A 14,577-nucleotide genomic window follows, 5' to 3' on the forward strand; every position below is an offset into this window, starting at 1 on the left:
ACTAGAGTGTGTTAGGTCTATAATGAGTTAAAGGATGGATGCCGGCGAATAACATTTAGCGTGTAGTAAATCTCATAAGATGCAGGGACTGTTACGACGCGTAATTCATAAACTACGTAAGTCTGGAATTCAATTAATTGCTGACCCACAGTGAAGGTGTGGCTGATTTTTGACTGGCTCGTCACTATGCTCCGGCCTAGCCTCACATCCTTTTAGTTAGGTCATTATGTAAAAATAAGAAAGTAAATACTAGCATTGTCACCTGAGGTTCCGGAGAGCTAAAAGATTAAAACAGCCTCGCACCCTATTATTAAGTGGAAACTTGTTTACCCAATTACCTTTAATGGATAGATTGCGGTGGGTATGTGGGGTGATGTAAATTCAATAAATATAAGATTTAACATTTAAAAAGAAAAGGAATAGGCAACATGCAAAGCAGTGCAGTTATTTCTTACCAAAAAAGAGTATCTTGAAATACGTCATTTCACAGTGTTTACTAATTTCTTTTTTTCGTGTTATTGTTGTAGAGGCCTAGCTACATCATACCACTTCATAAGTTTCTTTTTAACTTATGACCAAAACATTCTCAGTAGAATACATTGCCGTTATTTTATTATAAGCTATTATTTTTGTATTGACTGTTCTAAAAGAATTCAAAGGGAAACAGGTATCAGAAGGGAATAAGGGTTAGCATATCAGGTGTAGCAAATGGATCTGCGTTATAGCTTCTATTTATAGGATTCAGAATGAAGGAATATAAAGTTAGACCAACAAAAATATAATAGAGGAAACACGATACCAATCGAAAAGATGCTGAACTATGATACAGCCAGCGAAGTGAGCAAAAAGCATAATATAGTCAATAACGTAGTTTCTAGCTTGTAGTACTTACAATCTCAAACAAATTGACGTGTCACCCACAACAAAGAGGAGAATATGAAAGAGGGCCCACAGTATTTATTAGTAATATACTTTTTTCGTTGTTACGATTTTTTGTCCATCAACAAAGTATTATTGCCATCTTTTAACGACTAGTGAGACGAAAATCACCTTTTCCCTATTACCAGGATAATAGGCAGAGTCAGTTGTGTACCACGCAATAATCCGTCTACCATTTTCCATCCATTCATCAATAAACAAATATGATAGCGTAGTTTTTATCAGCCATACCACGTCCCACCCAGCTAAAGGAATTAATGAAAAAAATCTCCTTTTCCTTAGAGACATAATTGTTGATAGAATAGGATTGAGCTTCCAGGAGAGTGATTAAGAGGAGTACACAAATGAAGAGCTACGGTATCTCTATCCCTGGGTTTTCTTTTTGTAGCTTCCGTTTTTAGAATAATTTTATGATCTTAAATAAATAAGAATAGCAAATATAATTTACCGTGAAATCTAAAAAAAAACAAGTATATAAACTGGTATTATTTCTTGAGATATCTGAGTTTTTTATTTCATTGCTGTTCATATTTTAAACTAAAATCTAAAAACCCATCCTCTATACAGTCGATATTTACAACAAAAACCACTCGCTATACTATTATTAAATGAAGTTCTCTACTGCTTTCTCTGTTGCTTTGATCGCTTTGGCCAAGGTTGTTGTTGCTGACTCCCAAACCTTCGGTTTGTTGTCCATCCACTCTGGTTCTTCCGTCCACATGTTGGGTGCCTTCTCTGACAATGGTGAGATTGTCTTCAAGTCCGGTTCCAACTCTTTGTCCGGTACTGTTACTGATGCTGGTAAGTTGAAGTTCTCTGACAACACCTATGCTGTTGTTGGTTCTGACGGTACTGTCAAGGAAGGTTCTGAAGCTGATGCCACCACTGGTTTCTCTTTGACTGGTGGCCGTCTAGCTTTCAAGGACAACACCGGTTTCTACGCTGTTCCATCTGGCTCTGAATACAAGTTGTCCACTGACAATGTTTCTGGTTCTACTGGTATTGTTGTCTCTGCCAGATCCGCTTCTGGTTCTACTGTTCCAGACTTCACCCCAGCTGGTTCTTCTGGTGCTAGTTCTGGTGCTAGCTCTGCTACCACCTCTGCTGCTGCTTCCCACACTGCTGCTGCCATCTCTCAAATCACTGATGGCCAAATCCAAGCTACCTCCACCATCCACCAGCAAACTGCTAACGGTGCTGGTAAGGTCGCTGTCGGTATGGGTGCCGGTGCTGTTGCCGCCGTTGCTATGCTGTTATAAACCTGAAGGCATCAACATTCTACTAATTGACACTTTGATTTAACTGTTTTTCAACTTTTATAGCTACCATTTCATTTAACCAGGATTAAACCACTTTAAAACAAATTAAACAAACTATATACCCATTGAGTGGTAATTCACTCATCATATATAATCTACTAAATGATACAGCTATTAAACAGAACCAGTGCTTTTACGACCGAGCAAATTTTTAATACCTATTTTATGTGTATAAACTCAATGGTATATTAGAATATATATAGCATCAAAGATCAGAAGTTATATAACAAACTACTTGAAATAATGAATAATTATTTAGTCAATATATTTAAATCATAGCATACGTAGAGTACCCGCTGATAGAAATTTTCAAGTTCGATCTGCATTCCGGGTAATTATAAAAATTCAGCGATGAGCTAGGATGGGATAATGTTGATGTATGCATCACTTTAAGTGTAAATATACAAAAGTTTATATACTTTATAAGACTGAGGAGCTAGCCACTTTCTACAAAATACTGTTGTACTACACATCATTTGCTCACATAATATATTCCAAGTTTTTTTTTGCATTCTTTAGCAGTTCACATAACTCATGTCAGAAAGGAAAGCTATTAACAAGTATTACCCACCGGATTATGATCCCGCTAAAGCTGAAAAGTTAGCTCGGTCTATGAGCAAGAAGCTGAAGAGCAGTGACAGAAATGAATCCTCTATACGGTTAATGACACCATTTAGTATGCGGTGTTTGAAATGTGATGAATATATACCGAAAAGCAGGAAATTTAATGGTAAGAAGAAAGTGTTGGATGAGAAGTATCTAGGCAGCATCAAGATGTTTCAATTCACCATACGGTGCCCACAGTGTGCCAATACTATAAGTTTTAGAACAGATCCCAAGAGTTCCGACTATGTAATGGTAGTTGGAGGGGTACGAAACTATGTACAACGAAAAGACGAGGAAGACAAGGCAAAGAAAGAGACTTTACAGGAAACTCTTGAGAGACTGGCACGTGAAAAGGAGCTTGAAGAGTCAGATGGAAAAGGATTACCATCTGGTAAGGGTAAGATGGAACTACTCGAAGATAGATTATCTAAACTACAGAAACAACAAAAGGATGCAGAAACGCTAGAGAAGCTCATAGAAAAAAACCAACAGAAGTTGGAACTCTCTGAGAAGTTAACCTTCTCAACTCTTCAGCCAGAAACAGCAATCGAGGATAATGCACTCAATAAAGCAGTAGCAAATGCTTTTGCATCCGAAAACAGTCAAGGAACGGTGATCTCGCCACCAAGTGCTCCACCACCACTACAGAAACCTAAAATCACCATGAAAATCAAGAAGAAATCTCTCGGAATAGTGAAGAAAAGGAATAAATAAGAAATAACTTACATGTACATAACACCCAATTTCGTAGTATGCATGCATCTGGCCTTATCAATTGCCAGTTCCGTTCCGTGGAATGAGTATAAGCGGAGTCCCATATTTCGATTTTCACTGTGAGCTGATTCCGAAAATTTCTTTTCTTCTTCGGCTCCGTCTTTCTCTCTCTCTCTCTTTCTTTCATCTTCAACTGATTAAGCCCGGGTGGTACTCACTATATATCAAAGGTTTCAGTGAGAGAGGACGCCATCTGCTTATGCATTCAACAAACCATTCAACAAACCATTAAACAAGTGTGATCGTTGATCTGACTATAAAAACAGTGACAAAAGATATCTGATCTTAAAAGCAAATTTTCCCAAAAAACAATTCCTCAAAATCAAAAAAAAACAACAACAAAAATAACAGCAACAACCAAATAATTATAATGGCTATTCCTTTCCCATATACGGTTCAGACCACGAAACCCGACTTAGAATATGAAGAATTCGAGGGTGCGAAATTTGGTTACGTTTTGTGGAAAGTGGCTGAGGGTGCTCCTAAGGCCCGTTTGCTACTTGTTCACGGATTTGGTGAATACACCACTATTAACTCAAGGTTAATGGATCACTTAGCGTTAGCAGGGTATGAGTCCTTTACTTTTGACCAGCGCGGTTCAGGCGTAACATCTCCTGGTAAATTGAAAGGTCTCACCAATGAATACCACACATTCAAAGATCTAGACCATTTTATCGAGAAGAACTTGAAAGAGTGTGGTAACTTACCTTTATATCTATGGGGTCATTCTATGGGCGGTGCAATAATCTTGAACTATGCCTGTCACGGGAAGTACCGTGAGAAAATTGCTGGGTACATTGCATCTGGTCCATTAATTATATTACACCCACACTCCAAACCAAATAAGCTGACAGAATGGATCTCTCCAATGTTGGCCAAGTGTCTCGGGAAACATCGGATTGACACGGGACTGGACCTCGATGGTATCACAGCTGACCCACGTTACCGGGAATTTCTACAGAACGATAAGCCTATGAGTATTCCTATGTATGGGTCCTTTGAGCAGATATACGATTTCTTGGAGCGTGGTAAACGTCTGTACAACGACACCAATGGCCTAGTTTCAAAGAAATATCCAAAGGACAAGCCCGTGCTGGTGCAACACGGTCAAGGAGACACAATCAATGACCCGAAGGGCTCCGAGAAATTCATCGAACTTTGCCCATCGACTGATAAGACTTTGAAAACTTACAAGAACGCAAGACACAGTATCCTGTCACTTGAAACCGATGAATCATTCAATCTAGTTTTCTCGGACTTGAAGAAGTGGCTAGACGCACACACTACATCTCAGAGCAAGTTGTAAAAATAACTAAATAAGCTAGTAAATCATAATCAATTATTTAATAAAAAGCCAATTCATAATAAAATTACATAAAAATTATATTTTTTTGCTATTACAATAAGTGGAATTTTTTATTCCACGCACACAAATCCCGTAAATCATTTATTACATAACATAAGAAATTATCCAAGTATTATCCAAAGAAATAATCTACTATCAAAGCTAAAAGCACACCAATTTTGGACATTTCATGTGTGATGTGCTATTAAAGCAGTTGTCAAACTGTTGTCAAATTCTTGAACAAGATATAATCAGTTACGATATAAAAAGTGAAAATGGGTGTCTCTCGTCTTTTACTGGTTAGTTGAAAGGGACATGCAGGGGGGACAATCATAGAGAGGGACAATCGTGGGAAAGAGTCGTAGGCAGACCAGCTCCTAGAGTCGTAGGCAGACAAGCTCCTAGAAGGAGAAACTCGTAGAAGGGGCCAGTGGTAGAAGGAGACAATTGTAGGGGGACAATCGTAGAAGGGACAGAATTAAGGGTTGGGGTATCCCCTAAAAAACAAACAAGAAAAGACTTTTTTAATAATACAGGAAGTTGATGCGATTTTTGTACATATGTATATTCAATTTCTAATGTATTTGTGCTATTGGTAAAACACCTAAGGAAGTCAAATATCTTAAAGAGGACGAAGGAATTGTCATGAGAGTCGTATTTCTTAATTGAAGAGGAAGAAGAAGTAGATTTCTTTAAATTTGGCAGTTCGTAGTGCGATAGCGACAAACTTTTCTTTTAGTAAGAAGAAGACAACAAGCCTTGTATACTAAGTAAAATGAAGAAGGAAGAACACTTACAAAAAACTTCTAAAAAACTTTAAATTCTTTCTTGAAGTTAAGTAGGGACAGGGTACCGGGAGAGGTTTGGGATAGAGAAGGGGTGGCGGAAACTTATTGTAAGAATTGTGTAATTTAACTGTAATAATGAAAGTGAAAAAAAAGAGGGAAATTAGATAGAAGAAAGAATTAAATCAACTTAAAAATATTTACAAAAGAAATAAAATATATAAATAAATTGAATATATATAAATAAAAAAAATTACTTGCTCACTGCGGCATAACGATATCTTGTTCTTTAAATAAAGTACATAAACAATATTATTAGGAATCAATAAGAAAACACCATATCCCAAACTATATGAGAAGGTTTATAAGATAGAGAGTTAAAATAATAATAATAACAACAATAATAATAATAAAAAAAAATATAACAACGCACAATATACAAACATACAAAACATTATTTAATAATTAAATGGATTGTCGTACTGGGACTATGTTAGATGTGTTTGAGAGGGCTGTACAGGATCCGTGTTCTTTAGACCTGGATGAGCAAGACGAGTTAGAGAAGTTTTATGTTTATGGCTCCGACGATTATGAAACTGGAAACCTCGACCCAAGGAATGAGGAAGGTCAGGACGAAATTCGAGGGCTTAACAATGAACAAGTGCGAGACCTAGACCAAGTATTAGGCCAAGAACAAGAACAAGAACAATACCAAGACCAAGGCCAAGAACAAAGTGGTAGTGAGACTGTCACCCCTCATACATATGTAGCCGTAGAGCGAGGAACGAGTTTTATCATTCCTACGACCTCTTTTACTAACGTCGCTCTGGATCCACTGGAAGAGGAGGACCCATTGGTTGAGCTGTGTGGAGAAGATGAGGAAGACGAAGAAGAACAAGGAGAAGAAGAAGATAAAGATACTTCTCATAAGGATAAGAAGTCGAAGCTGACAAGAAGGAGGAAACCTTCTATAACCTCAAGTAACTCATCCTCATATCTGTCTGACGTCTCATCTATCCAGTCTGCTACAAAGTTGAGGTCACCTGCAAAACAACAGGACCAAAAGTTTAAAAACCCATTCAAAACTCCTTCTTTTACTGCTTCATCGAATTATAATATAAATTACAACAACGTTCCATCTAATAATAATATAAACTATAACAACGCATCCTCTCCTACGGATCAGTTTAGACTAAGACGCACAATGACAGACCCAGATTTTCCTTTGAGGCCTTCAGTACTTTCTAGAAGGAATACGAGCACTATTATCCAGCAGATGAATAATAACAGCAGATCTCAGTCTATCCAAAGTTCGAAACCCAGAAAGCCTTCCCTAAAACGGGCCTCCAACAGTAGTATGGGAGCTCTGAACAGGAATAATAGCTTTCAGCCTCCACAGAGAAGTAACAGTACATCATTCGTGCCTGGAAACGCAATCATGGAAGATTCGCCATCACCTCAGTTAGAATCACCATCAAGGCCTTATTCAAGGTGCGGCAGTATAGCTATCCCTACTCATTTGTACTCGCTAGAAAAGTACGTCTCATCGCAGTTAGATGCTCTGGCTACTAAAGACTACAAGAACGAAGAGGACATTCCTCCTACATCACGTGGAAGCAGAAAGCAAAGAAGCTATACGGTAGCTGGGCTAGTAAATACATTTGATGGAGGAAATGATAAAGTTAGGGGAGCGGATCGCCCAACAGGTAATTTGTCAAGATGTAGCAGCTCAAGAAAGAAATCATATATTGAAATGTCCTTAGAGAACTCATTCGCGTAACATAGAAAAAACGATTATGTCTTAATAATGATGAAAAAAAAAAATAACTCAAAGAAATAAATGACATTGTCTAGGTACAATTACAATAAGGACACTTACCTCTATTTTTTCATTCCTATTTTCTATTTATTTTCCTATTACTAATCTTCCAGATTAAAACTTTATTTTATCAAAAAAATTATTGGTTCAGAATCCCAAAATTTTACTTCATTACTACCTTCATGCGTCTTTGCCCCCTATATCGTGAGACCTAATTGATAGAGAGCTTAAACATTTAATATTAATAGGATGATCAGGATAGACATAAAGCTCTCTTCGGTAGTTTCTCACAGCCACATGAGGTCAAAAATTTATTATTTTTTCTCTATTCTTTAATAATATTCGAACAGGTTTTCTTTTCTCAGACGATTGAGAATTTTTTTTTTATTAATAATCTTTATTTTATTACCATCCCCTAAAATAAAGAAGTAAACAGAGTATTACAGCGTTACACCAACGCATGTTATAATATATTACATTTTTTTGAGCTTAGATATTTGAATTCAGTGATGTATTCAACTAACTTGAGAGTTTTACAATAACAACAATCAAACGAAAAAAGTAATAAAAAAATAAAAAATCTAAGAATTAATTTCTGTAAGATAACTTTAACCATTTTTGTTGTTATTGCAATCAGTTAGATATATATTTTTTGTTTTTTGTTGGATTTAGTTAGTGCTATTGATTTCGATTAAGCGCTTGTTTTGGTGTTATTTTTCAGTTTAATATGTTATCTTTCTTGTTTATGTTTTCTTTTTTGTTATTATTTTGATTGATCTGTTTTATGTTTGTTGTGTCTAAACCACAGCTAACAACCATATGATTTCATTGATTTAAAAAATACTAATAGGTTTGTTTTGAAAAGCCTCTTTATTCTTCAATGGCTTTTCTTAAATCCTATATATCCATTCCTTTTAATATTCCTTTTTATTCTCTCCATTCAGCACATGTTTTTTTTATAATCCTATTCTATCTATTTGCTGTTAATACCCCATTTATTGAAGAGTCGTTTTATGTTAAGTAGTGATTTTATTTAACTCAATAAATAAGAAATATGTGTAGCTTGCTTTCTAAACGTGTCCATAAATGATAGAATGATACATATGCATATTATTACATGCTCCCATCTATATAAGTGCGTGAGATAAAAAATATTTTTACAGAACAAAAAATTGGTCTACAAAGGTGGTTTTTAGACACGAGCCTTTTGTAGAGTATATAATATTACATCAGTTACAGTTACATAATCAAATTTTCTTTTTAAGCCATCTACTAAATCTTGTGGCAGCAGCTAGTTTTTTATCATCTTTTTCATGGCGATGATGGTTCGTGCTCTTCTCAGTTTTCCCATTAGCCATATTTTTATTCAAACCGTATCCTGAAGAGGATTTTTTTGATCCGTATACAGTGTTTCTGTTTTGATTACGTTGCGTAGGTTCATTAGTTGGTCTTGCACGTTCGGTAACTTTGGTGAATATTTCAAACAGTTCAGTTTGCCCCGAACTTGTAAAAAGACTCATGAACTTACCATCGCGATTGAATTGCTGAGCTAAATTTACAATAATGAATCTATCTCTGGTATAGTAGGTGTTATTTATGAGATTAGTAATAAATTTCTCACGCTCCGTCAATGCCACCGAGGGATATTCATAGTCTGATAGCTTATTTAATAAACGATCAAGTTTGTTGACAAGTAATTCCGATTCAGTTCCCAAATTATCGAAAATATCAAAATCCTTCTTCGTGACTTTCTTAGATTGTAATGATGGTAGCTTTGAAGTAATGGTCATTATTTTAGGTGAGTCATGCTCTCTCAAAAACTTCATAAGATCATCACCGAAAACATCTAAATTATCCTCTGTAATTTCTTCAAATTCAAGCTCGCCTATAAATGGCTTCTCTTCATCCATAGTAGTCCAGTCTTCTAGTCCATCAAAATCGGATGCTCTTTCATTTTTGATATTATTCTGGGCACCAAGTTTATCAGTGATAATTAGCTCTATAAATTCAGTTTCATCCTGATATTTGTCAATTCCATAAATAGAGAATTTCATGTATGGTAAAACATTCTTGTTAATTCTAGCTAAACTGGTTCTAGGGTCATCGGAGAGATCCAATATTTTCGATGAAAAATCGAGCTTCTTTCCAGTAACTTTATCAATATAATCAGTGACCTCATCCGAAAGGTCTACAATAAAAGGATTTAGTCTCTCCAACCAGGCCTCCTTAGTCCCGAATTCATTCAAAGTTGACAAGTTATGAAGCACTTTCGTTAACAACAACATATTTCTGGTTTGCTGCATAGATAAATGTCCCTCTGTAAATTTGAATAGTTTAGGATTTAGAAAAAGTGGACAAAAGAATCTCAAAAACAAAAATACCGAAATACACTGCAGCACGATCTTTTGATTTTTCTCCAAGGCAACTATTTCAAAACCTTTACGTATTTGTTGAAGTTGATTTTTAATAGACTGAGGAAGGTCATTGCTAGTCTCGAGTATTCTATTCCAAATCACTCTAACCCATTTCAATAAGCTATTTTCATTCTTTGAAAGTTGTTCCTCCTTTTCTTTATCAGTTTCTGCTATGAGCCGTGCTGGATCTAGCTCAAAAGATGACTCTTGCTTCAACAGCTCATAAATAATATCACCAAAGGCTTTTTCAAGATACTCTTTCCCAACTCTGAGGAAATATATTTCCAAAGTTTTACTCAAAACTGAGTTACCTCTAAATAAGGAATTAATACTTGGTGTTGGTGTACTACTATTAGGATCTCTATTGGCCATAATTCTATTGAAATCTTCTAACTCTTTTGTTATCAAGGTGGAACACCAATTTTCTTCTCTTCTTAATGACTGGAATATATTTAAAAATGTTAATGCACATTTTTCAACTTCTGTAGAGGTTCCTATACTGTCGCCATAAGCGAAATCTGTCAAATATTTCATATTTATTGATTTTAGTGAATTTTCGACATTCTTGAAGTTTTCGGGTGGCAGAATATAATTTTTTCTACTAGTTACTTTCAAACATAGATTACCCACTTCTTGTTCTGGATTCTTAGTTGAAAAAATCGGCACTCTTGTTTCCTTATTAACCATAGTACCGTGTATCATTTCTCTCGAGAGTACACATCTACCGATTATTTCTTGTTTGTATTCGTAGTTACATTTCAGATCAAACTGCAGCCTATCCGGTATAATCGATTCCGTAAATTCAAAAACCTCTCTCCAAAATGGCTTCTTCGAGCAAGGAACAAATGGAGTCCGAGCAAAAATTTTATCCCATAGAACAACATCAACAAATAATGTCCCATTTTCTAAACCTGCTGTACTATCAAGACTTCCTTCTAAAATCATCACTTCTAAATTATTCACTAGACGTAGTGTATTAGATCTAGCAGCTCCTGTTAAAGATAGTTGTTCTGTAGAAGTGAACAATTGTAGAAGCATATATAACTCTTCAATCATACTTCTATTTTTGCTATGCAATAGTAATGCTTGATGGTTATTATCGAGTCCAGCTCCCTGCAAAAGGTTATCACCAATATAATTTATTTTAGACCGTAGTGCAGCTAAATGTCCAATGTATAGACAGTTATCATTGTATATATGACCATTAATTTTCCTGACCTCAGAACTCAACAAACTCTTGACATCTAAGGAATAAACCAGAATACCATCGATGGTAATGTCCAGCATACCATCCTTCTTTAGTATACATTTAGCCTTGAACCATGAAAAATTTGATGAATTCCATTGATGATCTGGGTTGAGTAGACTACCTGCGTCTATGAATGAGCTTTGGCTGAGATATTTGTCTATATTTGAGATATCTTTTAGAGTTGTCACGTTGGCATCAAATGGTATGGGACCATATACGTTACAATTGAACGTAAAGGCCTCATTGAGGACATTTTGGGGTAAGTTTTTGCTTACATCGTTTATATTACCTCCCTCTTCAAAACAGTCATCATCGGACAGGTTCTCCTCTCTACTAAGATATAGCTCTGAGCCCTCTTCTTCATCTAATAAATACTCTGGAGTTTGGATACAAATCTTCTCAGAGATTCCCTTAATGTTGAAAGTACTCCACCATACCAAAGCTACCAATAATTCCTGGAACTTTGCTAAATCAGTAACACGTAGATATACCTTCACCTCTTTAGATGCTATAGGTGTCCTAGCTACTACCTCTATCACAGGCAAATTAGACGGTACTGGGGTTGGACCTGAAGCATTTATCCTGTCTGATTCAAGTAGCCGTATTCTGCACTTGTGTAGATGCTTTATGATTGGATGTTTGGGCTCTGCAAGACCATTCCCAGACCGCATAAGCCCAGAGTTCAGTATAGGAGCATCAATAGCATGTGTAAGAACACCGTATTCTGTAACCTGTAAATAATGGCTCTTCCAATCTCGAAGAACATGGCTCGCCCAATCGACTTTCCCTATGAAACATCCTTTCTTCTGTCGCACTAGTCTGGAAAACTTTGATGATGTAAACTCCTTTTTCAGCTGATCTGTAGGCAGCATATGTTCTTACTTTTATGTTATTTTTATTTTTAATGTTATTATTGTTTTTTTCGTGTTCCTAATCCTAAATAAAACTTCTTCTGGTTTTCTAGTTTTTTGATGGTAATCTATTTATAGATTTAGTATCTGGTCTTAATTTACTTAATCTCCTATTTTTTTTTATTTCTTTCTTAGAAATGATTTTTAATGACAAAAGAGCCTTACTTTTATTGTAAATGAGATTGATCTACTTTATATCCAGAGATATATTTTGTATTCCAAGGTTTCTGTTTTTGTAATTTTTTATACTTCTTATGTATGAACTCCACAACTTCACCTATTTTTTTTATTCAAGGAAAGTTATTTTTAGCTTTTTGATGAATATTTTTCCTCTTGTTATGTTTTAAATAAACTATTCTGTTTTGAATTATTTGCAACTAAGCAATATTTCTCTCTATCTCTTGTTATTCTAGTTTTCTCTTGTTTATTTTTCTATTTCATCCCTAAAAAAGTTATCTATATAGTACTCTATTCTATTTGTGCTTTATTTATTTATTCAAGAGAAAATAAGAATTTGCTAAATTTTTGTTTACCAAATCCAATTTATTATTACTTTTTTTTTTTTTAATTGGGACCTGCTTTCTTTTCCACTGGGTATTTATGTCACTTTTTTTCTTCATTCCACAATGAGGGAACTCAATTTACAAAACAGGACACATCTACATCAAAGAAAAGAACAGAGTGGTTTCTCGCAATTTGAAGAGCAAGCGAGCGAGCGAGCGTATGTATGTGTGTGTGTGTGTGTGTGTGTGTGTGAGTGAGTGTGCGTACGTGCGTACGTGAGTGATCACCGTCTATCTTTCAAAGGTTCTGACCACTTTGTATAATTAAGATTCAGCCTAAAAAGGTTTCTCTCATCCTCATCTCATCTACTCGATATATCCAATCCTCCAATCCGTAACTGTACACACAAGGAACCCACTTAAAATATTAGTTAATACTTTCTATGCTTTCTACCGTTCCTGCCGTAAAAAAAAACAATTTGTACGCTGGTTCAAATGGGGTTCTTGGAAATCGCAAATAATAGATAGAACACCGTAAAAACTAAGTAGACTTGTACGGTACTTACTGTGCACCGAGTGAAGAACTAAAAAAAAAAAACCAGACAAACGGCCCTACTCCAACATTCTTCTACCTTTTCTTTTAATTCGTGTTTTATCCATTTTGGGTAATTTGTCGAGCAAGCGTAGATGAAAAAAGGGAACCAGCTTTTGCTAATACGTATTATTTATGAACCTACACACAGCCCTTTTATGCCAGCGTGGCTTTGTCGTTGTAAAATAGAGGGTACACGTGATTTATTTCTGAAAAAAAAATTGGGCTAAATGAAATGGTATCCAAAAAGGTATTGTCAGTTGATGCTGACTTATATATTAGATTAAGTAAGATGGTGACAACGTATTCATAGGATTCTCCTTGAAATAATATATAGTACTTTTGTTCAATTAGTTGGAGGATGGGGGGGTGAATTGGTTATGTAAGTTTTTTTCTTCTTATTAAAGAATTACATAGCAAATGATTTTGGTGCTTCTCCTTCTGGTCCGATGTATTTAGGGTCTCTCCAAGGACCAATGTCTGATAATTCTAGGCCACCTTTAGCGGGGTCGACTTGTGATTTACCACCGAATTTGACAGGTAAATTCTCAGCTGGGATTTGTTTCAGCAGATCTTTCTTGTAGGACGATCCGAGGATGAAAATCTTGGACACGGTGACAGGGTCTAGGAATGGCTTGAATAGTCTGAATGCTGTAGAGAACCCGAATGGTGCGTTGATCAGGTAGAACTTACCCATACGTTCCGGGTAGTAGTTCTGGCCGATATGGGAGGCCTCTTTCACGTAGGACAACACTTGGTACGCACTAGAGATTGATATGCCCTTCAGGTTCATGATTGTACACGAGGTCTCAACAAGACTCCCCTTTGCCCTCGAGCATGCAGGCAGTCTGTACTTAACGAAGGATTCGTACTCCCAAACCAGGTTCTTGATCATCCGCTCGTGGGTAGTAATCTTATACATCTCATGCAGGTTAACAGTCCCCAATTCCTCCACGTAAACAGGACGTCCATCCTTGTCGGTCTTATGGTAGTACTGTGGGTAGTATTTCGCAACCAGCGGCTTCTCCTCATAGTGAAAATCCTCCAGAATGGTGTCAACCTTGGCTTGCTTCCTCCATTTTTCACAGGCCACATACATCTCCTTCGCTAAGGCCACATTGAACTTACGGGCACGCAAAAACCTCAGTAACGTGGCATCATCCAACCGCATCGTATACCCGTCCTTCTTTAACTGCTCCCTAAGCTCTCCTAACGCCTTCTTCTGCGATTCATTAAGATTACCAGGTGTACCAGATTGCGACCCCGGAGCACATGTCTGCGGATACGACTCCAAAATTTCTTGCTCCTTAGCTGGATTCAT

General features: G+C 36.3%; 6 protein-coding genes across 6 annotated transcripts; 4 read left to right on the forward strand and 2 right to left on the reverse strand.

Moving 5' to 3' along the window:
* Positions 1 to 1,547: 1,547 nt before the first annotated feature.
* RNJ42_02675 (uncharacterized protein) lies at positions 1,548 to 2,198 on the forward strand (the record flags this gene model as incomplete). The annotated part of the gene is made up of 1 exon (XM_071052840.1): positions 1,548 to 2,198. One exon carries the CDS (start codon positions 1,548 to 1,550, stop codon positions 2,196 to 2,198), a length of 651 nt encoding a protein of 216 aa, XP_070911090.1.
* Positions 2,199 to 2,792: 594 nt separating this feature from the next.
* YJU2 (mRNA splicing protein YJU2) lies at positions 2,793 to 3,578 on the forward strand (the record flags this gene model as incomplete). The annotated part of the gene is made up of 1 exon (XM_071052841.1): positions 2,793 to 3,578. The coding sequence occupies one exon, from the start codon at positions 2,793 to 2,795 to the stop codon at positions 3,576 to 3,578; it is 786 nt and encodes a 261-aa protein (XP_070911091.1).
* A 430-nt stretch (positions 3,579 to 4,008) lies between these two features.
* Positions 4,009 to 4,944, forward strand: YJU3 (acylglycerol lipase; the record flags this gene model as incomplete). The annotated part of the gene is made up of 1 exon (XM_071052842.1): positions 4,009 to 4,944. The coding sequence occupies one exon, from the start codon at positions 4,009 to 4,011 to the stop codon at positions 4,942 to 4,944; it is 936 nt and encodes a 311-aa protein (XP_070911092.1).
* A 1,293-nt stretch (positions 4,945 to 6,237) lies between these two features.
* Positions 6,238 to 7,548, forward strand: MBR1 (Mbr1p; the record flags this gene model as incomplete). Its single annotated transcript, XM_071052843.1, has 1 exon — positions 6,238 to 7,548. The coding sequence occupies one exon, from the start codon at positions 6,238 to 6,240 to the stop codon at positions 7,546 to 7,548; it is 1,311 nt and encodes a 436-aa protein (XP_070911093.1).
* A 1,286-nt stretch (positions 7,549 to 8,834) lies between these two features.
* Positions 8,835 to 12,122, reverse strand: BUD2 (GTPase-activating protein BUD2; the record flags this gene model as incomplete). The annotated part of the gene is made up of 1 exon (XM_071052844.1): positions 8,835 to 12,122. One exon carries the CDS (start codon positions 12,120 to 12,122, stop codon positions 8,835 to 8,837), a length of 3,288 nt encoding a protein of 1,095 aa, XP_070911094.1.
* A 1,543-nt stretch (positions 12,123 to 13,665) lies between these two features.
* On the reverse strand, positions 13,666 to 14,577 carry RNJ42_02680 (phosphatidylinositol/phosphatidylcholine-binding protein; the record flags this gene model as incomplete). Its single annotated transcript, XM_071052845.1, has 1 exon — positions 13,666 to 14,577. The coding sequence occupies one exon, from the start codon at positions 14,575 to 14,577 to the stop codon at positions 13,666 to 13,668; it is 912 nt and encodes a 303-aa protein (XP_070911095.1).

This window comes from Nakaseomyces bracarensis, assembly GCF_045282275.1.
Source record: "Nakaseomyces bracarensis strain CBM3 chromosome Unknown Scaff10_0, whole genome shotgun sequence".
Taxonomy (NCBI): Eukaryota; Fungi; Ascomycota; class Saccharomycetes; order Saccharomycetales; family Saccharomycetaceae; genus Nakaseomyces; species Nakaseomyces bracarensis.